The 24,420-nt window shown below is 49.7% G+C and overlaps 1 protein-coding gene across 2 annotated transcripts in view; it reads right to left on the bottom strand.

The window, feature by feature from the left end:
• SH3PXD2A (SH3 and PX domains 2A) overlaps positions 1-24,420 on the bottom strand; it is a 228,208-nt gene that overhangs the window by 81,777 nt on the left and 122,011 nt on the right. For both annotated transcript variants that reach the window (XM_082764488.1, XM_082764484.1), the window contains exon 6: positions 12,180-12,208. In XM_082764488.1, coding sequence (XP_082620614.1) covers positions 12,180-12,208 — 29 coding nt within the window. The remainder of the gene's footprint in view (positions 1-12,179; positions 12,209-24,420) is intronic.

Here is a 24,420-nt window from a genome sequence, read left to right as displayed (position 1 = left end):
GGGAATAAGCTGTGCTTCAGACAAGTATGGGCTCCCCTGGATGTGCCTGCCCAAGAAGGGAAGGAGGGAGCTTAGCCCCACACCTACAAACACCCCATGACATCTCCTAACCGATGGGGAACGATGCTTACCGTGAAGGGGCAAAGCAAAAAGCTCCTTGCTTTTAAACACCACCTTTTTCTCTCTTTGTCAAAGCCATTGATTTATCCAAATCAGAATAAGAAGGCAAACTAAATAGTAGCTGGCAAACAACCCCCCAGGTCCCAAATGCGGGCTCCCCGGCATCTAGGCAGCAGCAGCAGCACCTCCCGGCTGCCCCAGCCTGACAGCAGCGAGATGTAGATGAGGTTGCTCCTGAAGCAGAAGACAGCTAGCATATTTCAGCTGCTCCTGCACATCTGCTTAGCATTAAACTTCCTTCTTGGGGATTTTTTTTTTTATTCCAAGACGTTTAAGCTCTAATTGCTACCAGCTTCTAAGAGCTCCCCCTACAAATAACAAAAATATCAGACATTAGGGATGGATTCCGCCCCGCACAGAGCTCAAACGGAGAGCTGCGTGGGGATCCGGGGTACGGGGACGAGGTCAAGGGCCCCGAAGCACGCTGTGCCCACGCCAACAAAACACAAGCTTGCAACGGTCCCGGGTTTCCCCTCCAGGACAGGGTTTTACTGGAATTCTGCACAGGGCTTGGAGCCGCTTTCCAATGGGATTGGTAACGGTAAACGAACAAACCCTCGCTTCCTGCCTCTCCTCTCCCCCTCCGCTGCACGGCCAAGCGCCGGCTGGTCTCAGATGACTTGGAGGAGGGGTGGGGGGGGGGGGAAATCTCAGTATTTGGAAGGGAAATTAAAGCTGCCTGCTCAAAGCAAGCCACTCCTAAGGCAACGGCATCCTGACTCTGCTCCTAACGCCAGCCCCCCCCCCGGTCCTCGCTGCCGCCTTCAGCTGGAGCCAGAACAAACCCCTCTGATCGGAATTATTTTTAAAAGCTCCAAAGAAACACAGGTCCATAAATTACAGCGAAGCCACGGAGCCAAGGCAGTTGTGCAGAGCGCTGAGGAGGCTCCCTTCAGAGCCACAGTGCCCAGAAATAGCCACAGAAAAAGCTCCATCCCGCCAGAGCTGCTGCAAGGGAGCTGGGGGACCCCGGGATGGGCCAGCCCCAGTCCTCAGGTGGGGAAGGGAAGGAAGGAAGGAATTAGAGGGGCAAAGGCTTTGAAGGCTTAATTAAGCCAGTCGTCATGGTGAACTAAGACACACGAAACATGATTTTATTTAGGTTTCACCAGAAGCTTTCCTGCCGCCACCGAGAGCCATTTGTTTGCCGCTCCTCCCACTGCTGGGGAGAGAAGAGGCGCCAGACTGCTGGGGACTGACGCTTCGCAGCGATACAGCCCCGCTCATCCCATCTGAGTAGCAGCCTGTTTGTCTTGCATAAAGCTAGAGCAGAGAAAGCTTCAGGGAAAACGCCTGAAAACATCTAGAGTTGAACGCACGGGCACAAAGCTACCGCATCCACGCCCGTGATCCGCTCCAGCCCTGCACATCCAGCCGGGTCCTGGTCCAGCAGGTGCAAAGCCCTCAGACACAGCCCTCCCACCTGATGCAGGTTCCCTTCTGTCAATAGCAGTGTTCAAAGGCTCAGCTCAACGCTGAGTACAGCACCCATTATTTCATACTGCTAAATAGATGTTGCTTCCAGCCTAAATGTTGACAGGGTGCATATTGTTGCCAGAGATGTTCCTCATGAGGAAACTGGATGGGACTGCCTTGCTTAGGATTATAAAAGAAGTTTAATTACACAGACATGACCTTTCTTTGGAAGCTGCCTTCCACACAGATAGCAGCAATAGAGACATTTAACTAACAGGCTCTTCTGTTCTCTCGAAGCTCTACCTCAAACGTCACCTGGGAATCCTGAAGTCTCCACAAAGCTCTGCAGCTACAGGGTACAGCAAAAAAATACTGAGAAATGCAGTATAAGAACAGGTGGCCATGCTACAGAGATGCTGATACCTGAAAGGGACTGCCCTTCTCCAACTGGGATCAGCTCTGTAGGGCATTAGTCCTCTCCAAAATCAAACACTGCTGGCTCAGATAGCCAAGGGCTGCAGTGGTGAATGCAGCTGAGCTTTTTGCAGATTCATTTCCCAGCCATTCACCCTCCTCAACTTACCCAGAAGGGTGAAAATAGTAAGTAATATAATTTTAGACTGAACTGACACTGTATTGACTTCCTGGGAAGTCAGCAATCGGTGCTCCACTCCAGAGAACTTACTGGTGGTCCAGTGATTTCTCAGGCTGGAGCTGTGGGGGGTAAATGCTTTTTGCTCCTCCATCACCATTAAAGGCACTAAGAGATGAACGGGGGTGTTCTCATCCCATCGGTGGTATTTGATAAATCAGCAAGAAAAAGCTGCAGTGGGGTGTTTCTTAGAAGCTGCCCAATTCTTAGAAAAGGCTAGAGCCTTGTTCACTGAAACGTTCCTCGCCTAGGGCACAACTGAAAATAGAAGCTAAAATTTTATTTCATTCATGATTTCCGAGGTCAAGCATGCCAAAGTGCTGGTATAAATGAAGTGCCAGATGTCCTAGCTGCTCAGGTAGGGCACCACGCTGCCCAGAACAGGTAAGCCCCAACTCATCACTGCCCTTCTCTCCTCTCCAGCCAAGCTGAGGGACAACCTTGTTTTTCTCTTCCAGCCTCTTTGCCTCCAGCTGGGGCTTGACAGTGGTTAAATGGGAAGGTAAGGAGATATGACAGAGCTAGACCATGGGAGGGGGGCAAAATATGGGGTGTTACCAACCCCTGAGGAACCAAAGTACCTGCTTTTAGCAGTTGTCCTGTATCAGAGTCCACCTGTAGCTCTACAACATGGCTGTAGAGCAAATTGCAAAGAAAAAAAAGCAGACGAGCCTCAGCCTGAATGAGAACCATTTTCACACACCCCTGGCTCACACAATTAACTCATTCAATTAGGCAGAAAACAACAGAGAGCAGGAGAAACAGGAGGATGGCACAGAAAGGCTACGAGTGTTTTGGTCGATTGCTTCAATCCCTGCTGCCCAAGGCATCCTGTTTAGCTGTGCCATTGATGTCCCAGAGGGACCCAAAACAAAACCAACATTTGTGCCTGGTGCCTGACCCAGGGTGGTCCTGCTAACCACCCCGGCCCTCCCCACAGCTGCCAAAATAAGCTTCGCTTGTTCTTATGGCTGGGACATTGGGGCGGCACCTTTAAAGCAAGTGTTTTAGGATAGCCTTTGAAGGAATACCAAGATTGGTTCAAGTCCGTTTTGTATTTATTTTTTCCCCCCTCAAACGGAGACTTGGTGTGTTTTAAAGTCTCTCATCTTCACAGAGATGTCTCCTCTCCCACACACCTAAAGCAGAGCAGCATCACCTCCGCTCCACACGCCATCTGCTCGACAGGCAGTCCCTTAAAGAGCTACATCTCGGCAAATATTTGGCTAGTTGATAATCCCCAGCGTTTCCCCAATATGCAAATCCAGCTAAAGCACGGGAGCAAGAGGATTTGACAGCAGGCATTAAATAAACCCTTTAATTTTAGTCCTATTCGCTGGGCTCAGCCTCCTGACAGGCAGGGCTCGGAGGGGCCGTGTGTGTGCAGGGTGGGAGCAGAGGGGCTGAGCCCGGGCAGCTCCATCCCCTCCTGGGCAGGAGCGGCTGCCCCGGAGCTGCTGGGGCTCCTCGCCTCCCCGGCACCACGCTGCACACCCGTCTCAGCCCACTTCCACTTGCCACGTAAGCAGGGCTGCCTGGCGCACGCCGGACCCACACACGCTGCTTGGAAAAGGTTCGCATCTGGCTTTCACGTGACTCAGAAATTCATCATCTGGATAACTCGCTCCTGCCGGGGAGAAAGCCACAGCCGAGGAGTCCCTGCCCGAGTCGGGACGGAGCTGTGGGGTGAGAGGGGCTGCCTGTGAGGCACACAGCACAGCTCCCTGCTTACCCGCTGCACGCCAGCCGCCTCATTCAGCCCTTTGTCCTTTACAGAAGGAACAGCTTGGGAAAAAAAAATATGGAGTCCCAATTTTCTACTCTGTTTACTTCTGCAAAAGCCCGTCCTAATCCCATTTGCGAGCCCAGAAGTACACAGGGCTGTTTAGGGCTTGTTCTGGCAGCCATCGTGCACATTAACTCTTTCCACATGGCAGGGGAGGGCTGCTTCCCACATGAGTGCTATGCTCCCTGCGCATACAGCTTTGTAGAAGTTCCCAGAGTTGCTGGAAATTGCCTGGAATATCTGAACACCAGCCCACACCTACAGCTGTACAAACTGAGAGCATCACTCGTCTGAGGGGGGTAAGAAAAAGCCCTCGACACTGCCAAGGAGGAGGGCAGAGAGCCCCCGGCCATCACACTTGGAAAGTCACAGGTACGTAGGAATGCCAGGAGTCGTGCATGGCTCAAACACTCAAAAAGGAAAGGAAAAAAAAAAAAAGCCAGAATCAAATCCCTACTGCAAGAAGTCCCCCAGCCAAGCACAGGGAGCGCAGTGCAGCAGCAGCGTGTCCGGGCAGCCTGCTTTGGCTGGCAGCAGGCTGAGCTGGCCCACTGATACATATGTGATAACCCCTGCCGAGCACCTAGAAGGAATGTTTGCAGCCACCTCTGAATAGAGGAGCCACCCCAGCCAAGTCAGACTGGTGAGGGTTTTGTCTGTCACATGGCTGTACACAGGCTAACCCAAATGTGATGGTGAAAAATCATGCATTAAGCTTCAGGCCCTTAGGGAACACTGTTTATGGGGTCAGTGCTCTCAGTATTTTAAGGCCACGCACCCTGCCATCCAGGTTTCCTTCTCACAAGAAGATTCGAGTTTCAGGTGCTCACCAGCCTGATATTGTTATCGCAACCCCCAGGTGAAAGCTCTGCTCCTCCCATGCAGCCGGAGCCCGCTGGTGCCACGCAGAGATTCCTGCAGAGGCTGAGGACCATCACGGTGCACTCCAGCCCCTGAGTGCATTTCTCACCTGCCTTATCGAAGCAGCAAAATGAAAACCTGATACCACAGCTCCCTGCGTGCAGGAGAGGAAAAACCCACGCAGGCAGCGTTAGCACCATCTGCCACTTGTCAGACCGAGCAGGAAGGCAGCACAGGAGCAGATGGAGAACAGAGGACTCCCCAAAAAATCAGGAGAAGAGCCATCACACCCCTTTAGAGACAAAAAGCACTGGGGCATTCAGCAGGGTGCACGCCTTCCATCGCCGTGCTCCAGCCACACCTCATTCTTGCAGCCCTTCCCTGCCCACCCGGCCCTCTCCCCCCGACGCAGGGCTCTGCGCAGTGTTAGCTGCGAGCTGGGAAGCGCAGGGAGCACAAACACATTCCTTTCCCTAATCCCGCACCCTGTCCCCACACTTCAGCTTAAAAGCCGGGCGGCGAAGCAGAAAGCCCACACAAGGCACACACAACTGCTCCTCTCCTGTCCTCGTCTTCCTCCCCCCGGCATCTGGGCCACCCAGAAGAGGCCAGCGAGCCCATAGAGCCAGCAGGCTACACATCTCGTCAGCAGGAAGGCTGAAAGAAAAAGAATAAACTCCTCTATCTGCTCTTCTCTTCAGTAGCCTCAGGCAGAAGGCCAAAGCGTCTCCGTTTAAACAGCGACGTTAAAAATGTGGTGTGCGAGGAGGATGGCGAGATCAGCTTCCTCCTGCCAGAATCCCCCAGGCTGGGCTTGGAGGGTGGACTGGACAGATTTACACCACGACCAGAGATGCAAAACGGTGTCACACACGGGGATGGAGACAGTCCGGCGTAGCCAGAGCTCTTCCTCAGACCCCTCTCGGTGCCGGTGCAGCTGAGCAGAGAGCGAACAGCCCTGCTTTGGCAGAGCTGATGTTGCTTCAGCTACGTGGTAACTCACAGACTTGATTAAAATAAATCAGGAAAGAAAGCGAGCTGCTTGGGGAATTATGACATCAGGCAAAAGCCAGTGAACGGAACGGCAGTGAGAGAGGAGCACATTTCGCTAGGAGAGGGATTAATTCTCCATCGTGAGGAGAGGGAGCTCTGCCATCAGGAACTGGACCGAGGACGCACATCAGGGTCAAGAACTCCTGGCTCCCTCCAGACCCAGGCCCAGGATGTGCAGCCCCAGTAACCACATGTTAAATTTTGTTTTGGGCCTCGGTTGCTACGCTTCTGCTTACTCTACCCTTCTTTTCTTACTAATTCCCTTTATCCTCCTGCTTAAAAAAAAAAAAAAAGGAAAAAAACACTAAGTGAGAACCAAGATGTTCTGCCAGAATCTGCTCTGGTGTTTAAATTCCATGTGGTAATTAGCACATGGAGCCAAGGAGGTTAATTGTAAGTGGGAGAGGAGATCCTGATTGCTGAGCAGGAGCACTCCTGTCCGCACACGTTCGTGAAGCTGCAGAGCAGCGGCTGGCAAAAGCCCCAGGCCAGCCTCAGCACCCAGCTCGAGGACACCAAGGCAGCCCCCATCACTGCTCCTGCATGGACTAATTGCAGAAAACAAGGCGAGGAGCACGGCACGCACATGTGATTCATCAGGGCACAAACAAGAGCACGTGCCTCAGCCTGCAGGAATCACGTCGCACCACAGAGTTCTTGCAAGGACTGAGACACCGAGCCCAAGCTGTGTGGTTTAAGATGTTCCTGGGGACTTGCCATGAGCTTGGACAAACTTAGATCCCCATTCACTGCCTTAAAAAACAAACAAAAACCCTTCTTGGCCAAAGCTTTCCTTTCGGATGGAGTACAGGGAGACAGATGTCAGAGAGAAATGAACGATGAGAGCAGAATGCCTGAAACTAGCATTTGGGTTGAAAACCACATTTTAGCTTTGCTGCTGCTCTCACCTCGGCTCAGGTTCATTAAGCAACAACCAGCTGCCTGCTTCGTCACTCATGCACTCCACGCAGGTTGCCCCGAGACATCTGCTGAGTTATCACCCGGACAGAAGATGCGCAGCCTCGCAGTGGGATTCACCACGGTAGTTAATTGGATTTTTCCAACATCTTGATAAGCCTGCTCTCAGGTTTAGTCTCTTTGAAGGCTCATTTAAGAGATTCAGTCTTCCTCTTGGTGGTTACAGGGGGAGAGGAAGGGCAGAAGGAAATCAAGACATTTAACCCATCTCATAAGTATCATAAAATACCTGCTAAGGCTGGAAGCTCTGCATCCTCCTCTCTCCCCATACCCATGCTCAGCTAAACACCTGCCAGAGAGCCATGAGCTAGCAGGGGACTCCGTGTTCATAGCTGTGACAGCAAGACTTCATCCCTGGGGTCAACTCCTAGGTCCTGGGACAGGTAGAAACAGCCCCAGCCACGCAGGTCCAGCTAATGGCTCACACATCTGTGAGCCCGCTGAATGATTAAGCCCAGAAGGGCTAGCACACACCATTCATTTTCTCCATATTACCTCAAAGGAGGCAGTTCAAACTGAAGTTAAGAAAATAAAGTCATTTATAAAAAGAAAAGAAACTCGCAGGACAAGCCACGGAGCTGTAAGCGCAGGCTAGATGTGTGGTGTGACAGGACCAAAGAGGTTGAGCTCTGAGGTGATGAGCATAGCTCCACAATAAACCCAAAAAAGAGCAAAGAGTTGAGCCATTCTCCTTTATAATTACAAAGGAAGGAGAAAAATCTATCCCTGATAACTCAAGCAGCAATTGAGGCATCTCCCTAAAGGTGGGGCAACACCTGCACAGGGCTCTGCTTCTCCTTCACTCGGAGGCCCTCCGGCTGGAGTTGCCGTCCCTCTCTCAGCTCCGCTTAATTTCCCCGTTGAGGGATAAGAGAGCGTTACAGAGACGTCTATAAAAAGACAGAATTTGAGAAGTGGCTTCAAATGGACTCTGAAGTTTTTATTTACTTAGCCAGCAGATACATCCTTCCTCATTTCAGGCTGCAGAACGGGAAGGGACCGGAGGTTGTCATCTGGGTGCTGCAGCGCTCTGCGAGTCCAAGAGCTGGACGTGGGAACCGAGCTGAAGGATGCTTCTCTGTGCTGGGGAAGCCAAGCCTCATCAACGTCCTCACCAAAGCACCACTGGCTTGGAGCGAGCTGCTGAGCTAATTCTCTAAGTGCTCAGTTCCAGGGGCTATTTAAACAGCCTTCAGCTGGCAGCCTCCGCCAGAGCCCGGCCAGCTTGATGCAGGCAGGATCCGATCAATTAGCGAGGGGAGACACCGCGGTGCTGCTGGAGCCATAAACCTCAGGTTTATTTCCCCTCAGAGGGGGACATCCTACCCCACAGCAACGAGGGGTAAGAAAAAGCCACTAAGCAGCAGCTCAAAGCCAGCAAGAGCGAGCAAGCAGGGGGGGGGGGATTTTGTTATGCTTTCAGAAGGGGGAGTCCAGCAGTGCTTTCGCTAGCAGGCACTGAAGGAGTGTGCACAAGAGCCTGGCTGCCCACAGGGCAGGTGGCAGAAACAGATTCCTTAGCCTTGAAAGCAGAGGTGAAACAGCATCTTCTGTTAAAAAGGGAAACTCTCAGTAACCAAGAAGCGTGAAGATTCAGTATGGAAAAGCCCTGGAGCCCGTGTCACCTCCCTGTTGCCACCAAATACCAGGTCTCAGATGCTTGCTCCAGCATCACAACTGAGAATCTAACAACTTTGGCATGAAACAAGTAAAGAAAGATTCTCAGCAAAGGAAAAAACACACTCCAGGAGGTTGGAGCTTGTTCTAGCCAGCAACAGCGCAGTGTGTGTATGGGGGACATCTCTGGGGAGAAGCATCCTCCAACTGCTTTTTACGAGCCACATCAGGATTAGCAGATGTCTCAAGGGTTAATTAGTTCACCATGCACAGATGGGAGCTGGTAGGGTTGGGAGAGTGGATTAACCTAATTTGTGGTTCGTAATGTACCATGCAAACATCCCTTACCAGGCTCCAAGTCATTCTGCCCTTATTTTGATTTGAGGAGAGAAAGCCCCAGCGGATGCCTGCGCTGAACTAGCACCTATTTGGAGTGACAGATGAGCTGCTGTTCCCTTGGTTAATGTGACTGAGGGATCAGTCTGAAGGGGAATTCCTTCCCTTTTTGCTACAGAGGGTCTTCAGAGAGACCTGGATGGGAGCACTTGTTGCAAGCACGCAGATTATGCCCACCAGAACCGCTCCTCGCAGTTGTACTGAGGCCTCGTGGGCACTGACAGATGGTCGCAGAGCAACGATTCAATTGACTGGAAATATGAAGGCAGCTCTCCAAAGCAGCTCTGCGGCACGTCAAGCAAAGCCCCAGCAATCCAAGGTAACAGCACACGTGGTGCTTTAGGTCACGCCAAATGCCCGTGCCTACGCAGAGCCTCAGCTGCTTCAGCAAAGCTCCAGCTCTCGGGGCTGGCTGCAGGTTAAAGCGTTTATAATTAGATCACAGCCCAGGGAAGGGCTGCGTGTTTATAGAGCTCTTTGCACAGGAGGAAGCCTGGCTCAGGGCTGGCACGCAGAGATGCCCCAGATCACTGCACGACCCTTCTGTTTAGCTAAGCTAGGGCCACGCTGCTGCGCGTGGTTCAGAAGGTCTCCAAATGTTTACAACCAGTATCAGCTGCAGTGATAAATGTTTCCATAACTCCTCTTCAACTCTGAACTTCTCCAATTTCTCCCTGCTTTAAGGGTTGAGCACGAGACCAGCTAGAAATGCACTCGCTGGCAAGGCAGAGGTCAGCACAGAGGTGGCGCTGGCTGTCGGAGGCATTCCCCAAATGTTTCTGCCATCAGCACGCTCGTGCCCTGCCTGCCACGCCTGAGATGCAGCAGCTGCAAGATTCCTGCCCGACAGCAGGGGATGGCTGTGCTCACGTGCAGGAGTCTCCTCCCAGCTCGTCCTTGGTCAAGGCAAAATGTGTGCTCTCAGGTCCGATTTGTTGGGAGACGTTTGCACTTAAAAGTGCCGCTTTGTCCCATTTAAGGATGGAGTCGTGCTCGCACCTACAGAGGAAACTGCGCTTCAAAGTTATTTGTTATCTTAAAAGGCTCTTTACAACGCAGGCTGGGAAGCTGTGCTTATTTACCCCCTCGCTAGATCAAGTGTCATAAAGCTGCTCTTTGTTAGAGGCTGTAACCACCAACTCCCTGGGCATGTTCCTTGGCTCGTTGTGCACGTACTCCCACAACATCCAGCTCCAGGCAGAACCAAGCATTCCCCCGCCACCCTAAATTCAGGCGAGAAGATGGCTGAGAACAGAGCCCCTTTATCCAGCTCCCTTTGGTCGGGGAGCTGCTTCGCATTCCTGTCAGTGCAGCCTAAGTGGAGAAAGAGCATCCCGAAAACCCCACTGGTTCCACGTCCTGCAAGCAGTCAGCCAGCAAGAAACAGAGAAGAAATTGCCCCAAAAGGAGCCCAAGCAGCACACAGAGGTGGGAGAGACGAGGAGGGGGAGCCCAGCCTGAGCCCTGGCCTCCTGGATGGATGAGCACGGCTCTGGGGATGCCTCAGGGCAGAAGGCCAGTGGAGAGCACCAGGCACGGTTGGTGCCTCAGCTCCACAGGCTCAACTTAATCCTTCTTCCCCCAGCACCATGGTAGATCAGTCCCAGCTTCTCCACAGAGCCACAGGAATGGAGCAGGAACAATTCCCTCGTGCTCCCAGAGCAATTCCTCGCATCCCTTGTAAGAGCAATGCTGTAGCTCCTGTGTATGACAACTGGGGCACTGGCCCCAGAGCTCTCCTGGTTTTCTGGGGCTGTTCTAGGTCAGTGCTAAATCAGGTCGCCCCAGGGACTTCAGCAGCATTTCTCAGCACTTTTTGCAGGGCCCCAAAGCCCTCCTGGCACTGCGAGCCAGGAGCTCTCACAGCTTTGCAGCCTGCCCCTCTGGAGAGTGCCGCTGCCCATTTCATTCACTGCCCATTTTGCACAAGCGGTGCAAAATTCACTTAATATTACATGCTAGAAGTGCACCTGCATCTCTGTAAAAGGACCTGTTTTAATTGCAACGCAGATAGAAGCTTTGTAGGGCATGGGGAAGATGAAATCTTCTCCAGTTTCTAGTGTCAGGCCAGCACCTCGTGCCACACTGCTCCTTCGCTACCACCCCCACCTGCATTTGCAGTAACTGCTGAATGAATTCAGGGGAAGAGCACCACAGGCACTGGCCTGCAAAGGGAACAGCCTTTTAGTGCACAGCATGGCAGGGGCAGGGAACAGCTCTGCATCACTGTATCACTTAGCTTATTACAGGGCTGCAGCATAAAAGCTCTCATAGTTAGCAAATCAATCTAGGTAGCGACATTCATTGAGATCAGTACTTCGCATTCATCTTGCCCAGAGACTCAGCCATTGCAGTGTTTCTTCATCATCTTAAAGAGGAAAAAAATTAAAGAAATAAAACCCTCTCCTCCCATCCACACAGGCCAGAGTTTTCCAGGAGTTGCTAATGGTCCAGAAGGCCCCTTTGGATGCCCTGATTGCGATTTGGGGCACCCAGGACTCCAAACGAAGTCAATGAGAGTTGCAGGTGCTTAGGAGAAGGGAGGGGGAAAGCCGACCACGTCCAGCCCAGAGCAGCCAAATGCAGAGGCCCGTAATTACATGTCCCTACTCCCTATCGAAAGCACATCTGTAAAAATCACCGAGAGCTCCAAGGGGAGGAGAAAATTTGGTTTTGTGTAGTTTCAGATTAAGGGCTTTATAGGACATCTGAATCCAGGAGTTAAAAACAAAACACTGAGCTTGAGCCATTGATTCAGCCCAAACCCTGACACATTTTGCATCAGAAGCCTTACCACATCCTTTTAGAAAGGCAAAAATAAGATTCAGGTCAGAACAGAAAAGCATTTCCTCCCTCTTCCACCCCCCATGAAAAGGATCCCCAACTCTCAGGCTGCAGTTTGACTGAGCTCAGGTAAAGACATACTTCAGGAAAAAAAAAATATAAAGAAATTGAACACAATTACCCTCTTGGATTAGAGAGAGAGAGCTGCATAAATACAGTTAGAGGAAAGCAGTCATTTCAATTGCAATACTGTACAAGGCAGGTTTCTTTTCCTTTCTAGCAGGGAAGAAATAATCTGATGCCTGTCTGTAGCAGGCTTCAGCAACCCAAAGTTAAACTGCTACACAATTTCATGCAGCACAAGATAAAGGGAAGGTTTAAAAAGGAGAAGGGGAAAGAAAAAAAAAAAAAGTCCTCTCTGTAACCATGCAGAACATAGAAAGCCTGGTATCTTACCTGATTTTCTCTTTGAAGATCCATAGTCCCTGAAAAAAAGACAACAACAAATAGACATGGTTAGAGCTGGAAGCGGTGGCGAGAGAAGGGGCGCGTCCCAAATTTCCACCCATATGCTCAAGGGCTCATCCTGCCCACTCCCTCCTTTAAAGAGGAGGTCAGGGCTGCAAGGCATTGACAGGCAAGGGCTGGGACAGATCCTGAGCAGCACCGGCTCATCAGCAGCAGCAGCTGGGGCTTCTGCAGCACCAGGGGCTGGGGGAGCATGTGATCAGCTAGACAGAGCAAACCATCCACCAGCAGCAAGGCAGGGGAGAAGGGTGTCATTTTTTCCCCTTTAAATCGAGCTATTAAACGCGTGGCTACTGAATTAACCCCTGGTGTTCCCCTGGAGAGGAAAGGGAAAGTTAGCTGCTCGCTGCAGGGCTGTGGCTGCTATGGGCTTATCTGGCGTGGCTTGCAGTCCCCTCCTTTCAGGGACTGCTTAATTTGTGCATAACCTCCAGACCCCTCCTAGCTATCTCTGACACGCACTTGTCTTCCCTGAGGAAAAAAAAAAAAAAAACACCCCAAACTTTGTCCCTCCTTCTTTTTTTCCGGGATGGGGAGCGACCCCTTACTTTTTTCTATAGGGATTTCGAGGGTGTCGGCACCTTTGCTTTTGACAGAGCAGCTGAAAGCTCAGAAAGCTGCGACAGAAGTGGGAAGAAATTACAGAACCGAGCTGCGAGAACTGATTCGGATAAGCAGAAGCAAGGACAGAGACACTTTGCTAGGGCTGTGCTTCCCCCCGGTGCTCTCAGGAAAATCTCAGCCCCGGCTCTGAAAGGGTCTGCGCAGCCGGGAGCCGGGGCAGGGGCAGAGCAGGCAGCGAAGGCATCAGTGTCAGGCACAGTGCCCGCAGCACGGTCACACACCGCACACCCGGCAGTGATAAGGGTGGGAAAATCATCCAGGCTCCCTGCAGGAGGCTGCAGGAATCCCACCGCAGGGGCGGCAGCAGCCTCTGAATGTCCCGGGCTGCCAGGAGCGGGGCTGTCCCTTGCAGCATGCTGCATGCTCCAAGGGGACAGCGAAAAAAGGAGCCCCCAGCTACCCCGAACTGCGTATTTAATTCATGCACTGAATTTCCAGCCAGCTCAGGGGATCATCTGAAGAAACAACGCGTGTCTGAAGGGCAGAGCTACATCTCGACCAGCTGCTGCTCCCAGCACTCCGCATGCACCCCGTGCCTCGCATGTCTAGGATGTGCTTCCAGTGAGTAACAGCTACCCGGGATTTTTTTGCACCCTCTCTGAATTTTCCAGCGTCGCTTCTGTTTCAATTAAATGCCTGTTCCCGCAGTCATGCCTGCTGTGGGATTTGATGTGAAGATGCTACTGCTGATGAATAGGCTGCTTCTTCTGCAGAAGTGATATCATATGCAGATATAATGCTCACTATCCGGTGCCCAAAACAGAGACCCCTCACAATGATCTGGGGAAGGCACGACCCCCAAAATCTAATCAGCAGCCTCAGCTCTGCTCCCACGCCAGCGTGGAGCTCTGCGGTTGCTGTCAGCCCGGTGCCCCCAGCACGTGGCAGCCTCTGCCTGGTCCTTGCCTTCAGCTGCCTCACATTTCACAGTGCTAAATGGTGAGGAGGGGAAACGCTGCTGGGATCCCCACACACCGTTTGCTTTAACCTAATGCCCCACCGTGCAGAAGGTTGGCGATCACTTCAGTCCCTGCTGCCTGTCCCGGCTGTCTGCAGCCGAGCTCCTGGAGCATCCCAGCAGCACAGCCTGGGACTGGAAGGGGGCTGTTGATGAATGGCTGTGATTAGCAAGCAAGTAAAAATGGGTAAGGATGGTGCTGAATGTCTTTGCCCACCAGATCAGGGCAAAGTCGGTGTTCAGGTTTGGAAAGCACAATGGAAGAAGATGGTTTGGCTGTGCCCTCCCTCTGCACCAGCGCAGATGCCCCAAAAGACTCCAAACCCAGACCTCCGTCCCGTTGCCCTTCTGCATCAATCCCCAGTCTCGAGCTGTTTTTCAGGGCCTGTGTGTGTGACTGCAGCAAGCTTTTAAATGATTTTTTTTTTCCTTTTAATTATAAAGGAATCATAAATGACTCATCCATGCAATTTAAAGAAGGCAGAGATTAAAAAAAAAAAAACAAAAACAAAAAAAAAAACAGATATTTGAAACTGTTTTCCTCTTCCTCCATGCAGATCACATGAGGACAAGAGATATTACTCCATAAAGAGCTTTTTCACGCTAATCTTTGCTCCTGCTCTAGTTTTGTCATGTTCTGATTTGGGAGTTCAGACGTGGACCCCCTGTCTCCCTGTCTCGTACATTTTTCCTCCACCCACGTTTCCCTCATAAAATCGGGACAAAGCAGTAAAATGGACCTAGAAATAAAACCCTCCGAAATAAAACCCAGTGCTTTTGTGAAAGCCAAAACTTGTTCCTCCCAGCAAAGATGAGAAAAATCTCACTCCTGAAATAGTAAGCAAGGAAGGCATAGCAAATCATTTCTCCGGCTGGGCAAAGCACTCCTTGTACACCTGCTGTTCTCCTCTCTTCTGCTAATGTAGAAAGGTTTGTGCAGCAAGCAGCAAGGAGCCCTGCCTGACCCCATATTTATTTTTTTTATGTCCTACTATTCAGGATGTGATTCATTGATGTCTTTCTCCTCTCACAAGTGACGGCCTAGATGGTGAATACCTCATAGCCTCACTGTTTTCAGAGGAGCATTGTTGTGAAACCGAAGTATCAGATCGCGTCCAACACAATAAAGGAAATTCTTCAGTGGTTTCTCCTAGCTGTAACAACTTCCAAGCAGAAACTCTCATCTCCTGCAGCATGGACTGCGCCTGGCACACTGCTAGCCCTTCAATCAGACGAGAAACCTGGCCTTGCAGAAGTAAAACCCTTCCAAGGAAAGGTGTAGTCATGTCAGCAGCTACACATGGAAGCTTGTTTTCCCTTAAGCTCTGGCTCGTTTTATCTCTTTATCTCTACACACACACATATTTCCATTCTGACTTCTTCCATTTCTGTGTGAGCACAGACACGAGCATCCGAATTTCGCTTTCAGCGATAGCTGCAAGAGAAGCAGTGAAACCAGCAGGTGGAACTATGAATAGCACCGGCAGGTCCCTTCCCCATCAGCCAGGATCGCTCCATACTTGAACAAATGTCTTTCCCCAAAAATAGCATATTTCCTTTTTTTTTTTTTTTTTAATTATAAGATAGCAAGTTTTGTCTAAGGTCTTCCCATGGGGCACCACCCTTAGTTGACACTGAGCCTTGTTACTGGCAAGGAAAGTAGTTCTCTCTGCTAATGATATTAAAATATCGCTGGTGCCAAGTTCACCACAAAGGCTGAACACACTCTTCTTGCTTTAATGCCAAAGGAGAGGGAGGCTGGATCTCCTTTCTCATCAGTAGGACACCAGGACAACATCACCTATTTGAGTCCTATCAACGAACACGGAAGGAAGACCATGAGTATCCCCTCGGATATCATTGCCTTGTTATCCCATCAAGCTACACACAGTTAGTTGGTCAAGAATTTTGTGAAAGACCAAATAATCTTATATTACATCACTGAATTTATATGTCACTTGGAATATACTTTAATTTGGATGGTTATATTAATAATGTTATGGAAAGGCTTTATGGCACATCTTTTCTTTAGGGACTAACTTTGCTGCTGTATTCAGTGAGAGTTAATGACATGAACATGCCATGTTTGTGTTTTAATCTATCTAAATACACAGAGATACCTACAAAAAAGCAGTGGCACAATTGGAAAGTTGCTTAACAAGTGAGTATCTCAGTATTTGGTCAATAAAAGCCTCCTGAGGTGTTCCAAGCGGAGGGGAAGACTGGAGGTGAACAGGCATGTCTGTAATGCTGGGTCCATCTTTCAGCCAAATCTCTAATTCTGTGGATTTTTATTTGGCCTGGGGGGTTTCTCCTGCATGCTCCATGGGCTTTGGCAGGTCAGCAGAAGCCTCGTGCAGGACCAGGGAGGTTTGCAGAGGAACAGAGCTACAGCGGCGGGGCTGCGAGGCTGCGGCTTTGGTCCTGCACGGCCCCTTGGAGGCGATGTGCTCAGTCGGGAAACATCATCTGTGCCGCAGGCGGGATGCAAAGGCTCTTTTAAAGGCTTCTCCCCTTCGCTATGGGGCAGTGGACCCAAGCAAACTGACTCGGTGGGATTCCTCCACATCACCTCGAAGCCCAGGGCCTCCGTGTGCCAGTAAAGCGAGGCTTGGCTTCAATTCCTCGCGCAGAGATTTCAGACGAGCGTGAGTTTTGGCCGTGAGAGAAAGCGGTGCCTGCACAGCGTGGGGAGCCGGCAGGGCTCACGGAGGAGCGCGGCTGGGGGAGCTGCACAGCAGACATTTCATCAGGCGAGACAGAAGCTGAAGGAAAAATAAATCTCCTTTCTGTCCGTTTCTCAGCGTTAGCTGTCCAAAGGAGATGAGACGGTGACAAACTCTGAGTAATGGAGGTTAATCTGTATCCTCCAGAGTGTTTAATACATAAATGGAAATTGTTCTGTATTTGTTGGCTTTAGCTAATTCGTGTTTAAATACATTGGAGGCGTCTATGTTCCCATGCTCCTTAATTCCTAAAACTCTTTAGTGCTGTGGAGAGGCTGCGGTGGAGATGTATGACATTTCAAACAAACAGCTCCGATTATCATTTAATCACCAATGATTTGCCAGGCAGATTAAGAGCACAGCAATGTTTTAACTAGAAAGTCCACGCTCTCCCTCCCAGCATCCGCACGGTTTGCAGTCAGTAATGAAGACTGCTGGCTTTCTCAGGAACTATTTTTCTTAACATCACTATCAGATTCTGGGATAGGGTTTTTAAAGTAAGCCAATACAAAAATACCTTGCTACTGCTCCTTACGCATACAGGAATCCGAGCCTTGAGAGTGGTCTTGCATCTTGAAATCCTCCTAGCTGATTTCACAAAGCACAAAATCACAAAATCAAACATGACCAAGAACTAGCACTGGGTGCTCCGCTACCACTCAGCTGGAGGAGCAATTGACCACTTTTACGAACATACAGGAGCTGGATGGAGAGGGCAGGGTTAAAATTCAGACTCACGATGCTAGGAGTGCAAAAGTTTAGCCATGTGCATTAAGGTATCTCCATTCCCTGAGCTCTGAGCCCCACGTGACACACAGTAAAGTAAAATTAGCTCTGTATCTTATGCACCAGGAAGGCAAACTCAAAAACGTAGATGCACACAGCTATACATCTCCCCCTCCAGCACTCCATGCTCCGAAATCATAGAGGCACAGCTGATCTCTTCCCCAAGCCAAATAAACAGATGGAGGCTTTTTTTTTTTTTTTTTTTTTTTTTTAACAAAATATTCTGTTCATTTCCTGACATAAATCGTTGCATTGTGGAACCCTCTCGAACATGAATCTGTCCTTTCTGAGCAGAGGTCGAGCTTTTCAGCCGGGTCAGAAAGGCTCCCATTGTGGCAGCCCCGAGACTCCAGAATTCCTTGCCGCCAGCAAAAGGGGCTTGAGGGGGCAAGAAGCAAAACTGGCGACCTGGCTTCAAACACAGGCGTTTTCTGCTGGCTGGTAGCAGTCTCTGCTTGCTGCTGAGGAGGGTAGGGCCATGTTGTGCAATCAGCTCCTTAAGAGAAAGGAGACACTGCAGAAGAGAAAAATTTGCCCTCCTGCCACCTTTCTGTTGTTTTCACAGCGTGGCTATGCTCTGGCACCGAAAACCAGCACAGTTTATATATATATTAATATAAATGTGTATATATTTATATGTTATATATTTCTGCTTAGGCTGCAGGGATTTTGTCAGCATCACAGAACAACAGTGGCCCAGTTTGGCTCACCGGGACCCAGCTGGAGGTCCTCATTTAGTGCTGGCTTCCAACAGCTTCTTTCAAGCCAACAAAGTGAAAATCAACCCAAGTTCTCCCCGAGAATCTCGAAGCACTACGCTGGAAACTCTTCCCTATGTGCAGAAAACATCTTCCCTACCTGGGTAACCTTAGCTCGCACAGAAAAGCCCAGGCTGGAAGGAGATGGACGCTGCCTCCTCTCCAGCAATGCTTCTGCATGAACCCATGGATTTGTATCACAAAGGGGAAGTGCAGCACGAGGAAAAGCATTGCCCTCTGCCCTGCACTCAGCAGGGACTGGAAATTAGCCCCACAGAGGACAGCTTGAGCTGTCGAGCTCTGCCACCAGGTTCGAGGTGCTCTGAGACAAATAACATCTGCATGGATGTATTCAGCCTCCCTCAGACCTGGTGTTCACGGGGCTGTTTGCTTTTCTTTTGTGTGTACAAAGGGTATCGAAGGACAAGAGGTGGGTTCAAGGCAACCCACCACTTCCCTGAACGATTGGGAAATGTCGCAGATTTCTGTCCCAAGATTCCTCAGCGGTGAAATTGTTCATTTGGCTCCGGAGTGCGGCTTCAGTATTTGGCTCGGGCGGATGAAATGCAGAATTAGCCTCTTGAATTGTTCACAATTACATTTTCTTATGATGAAATTATCCTCCTAGAGGAAGACGGGGCTTTGGAACTGCACATTCAGCAGTTCAGCAGGCTGTGAGATAGAGAGCCCGGTGATCTGACAGCAAAGCCCAGCCTTGGCAGTACCGGGGAGCGATGGCTCAGCACGAGCAGGAGGCTGCAGGACACCGGGGCAATGAGCTAATGCCATGTGATGCTCCACTGCAAGGCTTTGGTGGCCTTGAAAAAGACAGCACGAGTGTTTATGGCAGGCTTTTTCCTGGAAAGAAGTATAAAAACAAGATCTTGCCTAACAGTCACATCTTCATCTGGTTTTGCTTTACCCTGTTTATTCCTTCAGATTGCAAATTTCTCCACAGGACAGAAAAATGTATTTACCTTAGCAAGACCTCTGGGTGGAGGTGCTCTTCACCTCCTATAAACTGACCTTGGCTGTCCCTTACGGAGAGGCCAAATTTATCTCTGTCTTCCAATGACCAAGCTTGTGTCACTTTGTTATAGTATTTACAACAGAAACACTGAGTGATAAAAATGAGGTCATAAAAATAAACGACTTTCATGTGCAGCTTTACCCCTTGTGCTTGGGGATTTCGTTACACACATCTCCATGCCCGTACGTTACGTATGGATATGTTTAAAAGATGCATCTGATCACAGTTTCCAATTAAGTACTGAACATCAGAACCATAAATTCTCGTGTACCTTACGAACCGGCCAGGCTAACGAGCTCTCACATATATCACACCGATCTGGCCGAGAGCTTAAGAATGCAGCACAGGCTTTGAGTTTTTATCTCATCTCTGCTGAGCCATTCCTGATTTGAGGGTGGGCCCCTCATGTTCTGTTTCCCAAAGGGGAGTTGGGTCTCACCTCTGGCTGGCAACCACACGATCCATGCAGGTTTCTAAACTGCAGCCCTAAGGGGGAATTTAAGAAGAGGCAGAGACCCCGTGCTGTACCCCGCCGGGGACACAGCTCCTTCTGCTGTTCCAGGCTGGCTTTGCTTGGAGCTACACGCTCCCTCCATGGCCTCTCTGTCCTGCAATGACACAGCCTCCCTTCTGCTTTTTGGGTAACCTCCCAAAAAGGGACGTCACCCACAGCCCGCTGAGCTGTGCCTGCCCCTGGGATGCAGGATGCCACCACCTCTGCTGGGGAAATATGGGAACCACCAGCATCCTCTCCAAAAGTGCTGTTCAAGACAGTCCTTGGAAAAGGAGACAGGGAAGGGAAGAGAAGAAAATGTGTAAAGTTACAGATCTCCAGGCCTCGAGCTGAGGCCCAGACAGAACTTGTCCAAAAAGGCTTTTGACGCTGAATTACCGCACCAGGAGGAATACTGGGAGCACAGCTGGTGGTGGAGGAGTGGAAACGGGGAAAAAAGGGTTTCCCCAAGGCACTGTCTGGGGCTTCTTGATCTGCTTGAAAAAGTATGATCTTCCCTCAAATCGGATTAGCCTCCTTAGAGGGAAAGAATAAACAGAAGAACCTCCAGACTAGGAAAGACAGAAGTGAGCAGCAATAACACTAGAAACCTACAAAACCATGATTGACCCAGAGAGAGAGAGAAAATATTCTCTAATTCTCATAACCAAAAACCTGCCGAACTAACAAACCACCAGTTTAAAGCAAAGAAAAGAGCTTCTGCATACGACACAGCTTAATCACGGTGCTCACTGGTGTTCTGTGCTGTAATCACCAAAACCAGGCAGGGGTTCAAAGAGCAACGAGATAAATTCAGGAGGAGAGGATAAATGGTGGCTATTGTACTCCCCGCTCTGGATGCTCTGACCCAAGAGGTCCCACAGCCGCTGAATGCCAGAAGCAGAGAGGATGCACATGGGAAGCTCACTCTGTATTTGCTTTGTTTTCGTATTGGCGATAAGCCACTGCTGGAGACAGGAGGCCAGATGGGACCCTGGTCTCACCTCCCTGTGGCCTGGTAATATATTCTCCTGTAAAAGATCAGACCGGATTAGGATAAATTACATCCAAATCATGCTGCATTACTCAGCACATTAAATTGTCCTTAATCACATTCTTTGATGGTCCAGATTCCTGCTTAAACTCACCTCCTGTGCATATTTCTGTGCCTACGCTGTCGAAACGGCTGCTGAGTTTCACCTGTACGCAGCCAGGCCATAATGAAACGCCAGCGAGGCTCTTTGATCAGGCCTTAATGGGACTCATCGTGGGGACACACTCTGCAGTGGCAAAGTGGTTTCCTCATCCTGTCTCTTTCAGAAATGTTTTGTGAGCCTTTAAAAGCAATTGAATCCTGATTTATGTTAGCTAAGTGCTTTCTGCTGCACATGTGAGTTACAAGAAAAGGGCCCTCATCTCAATTTGTTACACTGCTTAGGAAATCAGTCATAAACGCTGCAGTGCCTTCAGCGGCTCTGGCTTCAATGCAGCGGAAGGCAGCAATTTGAGTAAATACTTCATCATTCTCAATTCTCCCATATGGCACATCCAGCACTTGACCAGACACATCCTATAGGACTTCTTTTTTTTTTTTTTTTTTTTTGGTGAATGGTGCTGAGCTTCCCCTGTTTAAGCTGTTCCCATTGTTTCCTGAAGATGCTCAAGGAAAGAGACACGCGGCTCTTAAACAGAGAGCAAATGAGATGAGTGTCTAATAAAACCGAGCGTGCGCTCAATGACAGTGAGTCACCCCATCACAAGTCTAGAGGCGAGAAGGGTGCACAACTGGTGACTGCAGAAACTCACCCAGTAAGCAGAGTAGCAGCAGGAACGCCAAAATTTGGATGACCTGACTTGGCCTGCCGGTGGCATCCCGCCAGCCCCGGGCAGAGGTTGGCACCAGCAGAAGGACAGGAGCCACGGCAGCGCGCAGACAGGACAGGCTGTGGCCGTGTAAGCAAAGAAACAGCCCAGAAGTGACAAATCCCTGAAGGAAAGGATCTCAAACAACAAAACAGCTCTTCCACGTTTCCATTTGCCAGAGAGAACACAGACAATAACTACTAGGGGAATAACCACACAACCTCTCCCAGATGCCCTGCTTTGCCCCCAGGCCGTAGCAGCCCCCAGGCCACCCCACTCCCCATCCCCACAGCAGGCCCCGTGCCTGGGCACCGCTCCCAGGGATTCCCCACAGCCCGTCCCGACTCGGGGCTGGCACCAGCTGATGTGCTGGAGCCTCTCGCAGGGAATTCCCAGGCTGCCAGGGGCATTTTTGAAATTTTAAAGGCTCTAAATTAGTAAAGAAATGAGTTGCAGGCACTTCCAGACATGGCCCGGACCCTGTGAGACCTCCAAGCTCCCAGCACGAAGGGGAGCCTGCCAGACGCTTGATATTAAACAATTTTGTGCTGTTATCTGGTACTGCTCTGCTGGTGTCTAGCCCTTCTGCTTACTCATCTGGCTTTTCAGCAACATGCTGCATGGACCTCTCGGCCTTGCTGCTCCTGCTGGGTGTCCAAGGGGAGTGGGACCTGAAGGATTAAGACAGCAGCGTGCACAGACAGCAGATGGCTGCTGCATCTGTACGTACTTTGCAGTGCTAAATACCCCATTGCCCCAGCTAGTTTTACATCCCCGGTTAGAGGTACATCTCTCTCCTGACTTTTTAAACTCATCTGCTGTACATATGGCCCCAAGAATGGTAAATATTTTTTCCAGGAGAGGTAAAAACTTACTACACACGTGGGAAGACAGGATCAAGCCCAAAGTATCAACTCCAACTTGTTCATCTGGTGACTGCAGTCATTCTTCCCCTCGTTACGCTTCTTTCAGTTAAACAGCAAGATTAAAACACAGCCATTCCCCAAAGCTGCCTCAGCAGCATGTCCTCACTTAACTGTCTTGCAACATCAAATATCTTTCCAGTGTACTAAAAAGTGGTGTAGCTCCCTATAGGACACCAAATTTATATATCTTGGAATTGTTTTCTGCTTGTTTCTACAAAGTGACACATGGAGAGGTCTTTCACGTCACTGGGTTTCTTAATTTACTTGTCAGAGACATAAATCACTGCATATAAGATCTGCGAGTTCATGAACTTGAGGAATTTTTGCTAATCACTGTGCTTTGAACTGAACTTTTTTAGAAACTGGAAGGCTCCAAAACATATCTAGTAAATGCATCTTGTAAATTTTGCTCAGCTGGCAACTACTAAAACCAGACTTGTCTTCCCCGATTGCCTACCAGCATTAGGCAGTCTTAAAGCACACACAATGGGGTTCTAACACAAAACCATCAAAGGAAAAAGATGTCTTGGGTTTGTCTTGCTCAATATAACTGTTGGAATTCATGAAAGGCTTTTAAATTATCATTCACAGGCAACAATTAAGCCAGAAAAACAGAGACAGCTTCCCAAAGTCAAAACCTTTCAAACACTAGGGTTGCTTTTCAAGGTAATGACCATAACCCCTTTTACATACCCAAATCTGGTAACAGGTCCCACTCTTCTCTGCTCCCCAAGAGGTTAGAGAGCTAAATGATCTGGCATTTGCAAAGAAGCAGCAAGAGCATTTCCTGAGCGCTCCGTCCTTGGAAGCATCAGACCCGCTGGACAAAGGCGCTTTGTGAGCACCCCGAGGGCAGTGCCCCACTGACCAGCAATGCAATTTGTGTGCTCTGGGTATCACATCACAATTAAAACAGCCCCCTGCTTCAAGATGGTGTAAGAGATTGTTTGTGTCAGTGCCTGCTTCATCTGGGGAAGGAAACAAAGCTTAACAGCACTGCCATTAAAAGGCAAATCAAAAAAAAATCATATTGACCTCAAATACCTGCCTGTTTACTTGCACAAAACCAGCCCAAATCATGCCAACTGATTTCTTAAGGTGACCAGCATTAAAAACGAAGCACCTCTGGAAAAAACAACAGAAGGTCATCCTTTTATAGACATTCAAAAGTGCATTGTGCTGAATGTAAAAGCATCAAGGCATGCCAAATACAAAAGTACCATCACACACTAGGAAACAGTGCAAAGTCTGAGTAGAGCTTGAATTTTACAGCCCAGTTTAGGTAAAAAAATTGGAGGTTGTTCAGACCCGCTCCCACAGAAAACAGCGAGTTTCTCCTTGTTCCTTTTATGTAACTCCTGACAATTCTCAGTCCAGACATTAACTTTTAATTCACCTCGTACTTCTCCAAAGAGGGTGTGTGTGGTATTTCCAATATCTTTTTCCGTGTTCTCAGTCCATAGAAGTGAAGAGAAATAATGAATGAATTTAATTATTCCCATCCAGTCTGCTGGCTATAGAAGAAGACCTTTTAATTTGGCTAAAAGAGAAATTACTTGTTCCTTCAAAATGCACACTGCTTCACAGGTACTGCTGGCCTGGAATATGAAGGATCCCTATGTTTGCTGGGGTAAATGGCCACTGGCAGCTTATTACTGCTGTAACTATTCGTGCTTTGTCTATGTCTTAGCAGATGTGGGTGGAAGGAAAATGTCATCCCTTCTTGGGAATTACACCCCCTTCTTTTAGGCTGCTGCTCCGGCTTGCTCAGGAGCCCACAAGCTCAGAATATCAACCAGGTTCTGCACAGCTCATGTCCTGCAGTCGGCTTGTGTGCACTATTTTCTCCCTTTTTTTACTTAAAATGCCAGAAGCTGGATAATAAGAATTCACTCTCAGGAGGAACGTTGCCTTTCCTATCAGTGGCATGCCTTCCATGCCTGGCTGTGAGCTCCTCCACGTGGAGCAGCACCTACAGGCTGGGATGGGGAACGAGAGCAGCCCT

This window comes from Aythya marila, assembly GCF_965140915.1.
Source record: "Aythya marila genome assembly, chromosome: 7".
NCBI classification, from domain to species: Eukaryota; Metazoa; Chordata; class Aves; order Anseriformes; family Anatidae; genus Aythya; species Aythya marila.
This window is presented reverse-complemented; position numbering and strand designations above follow the sequence as displayed.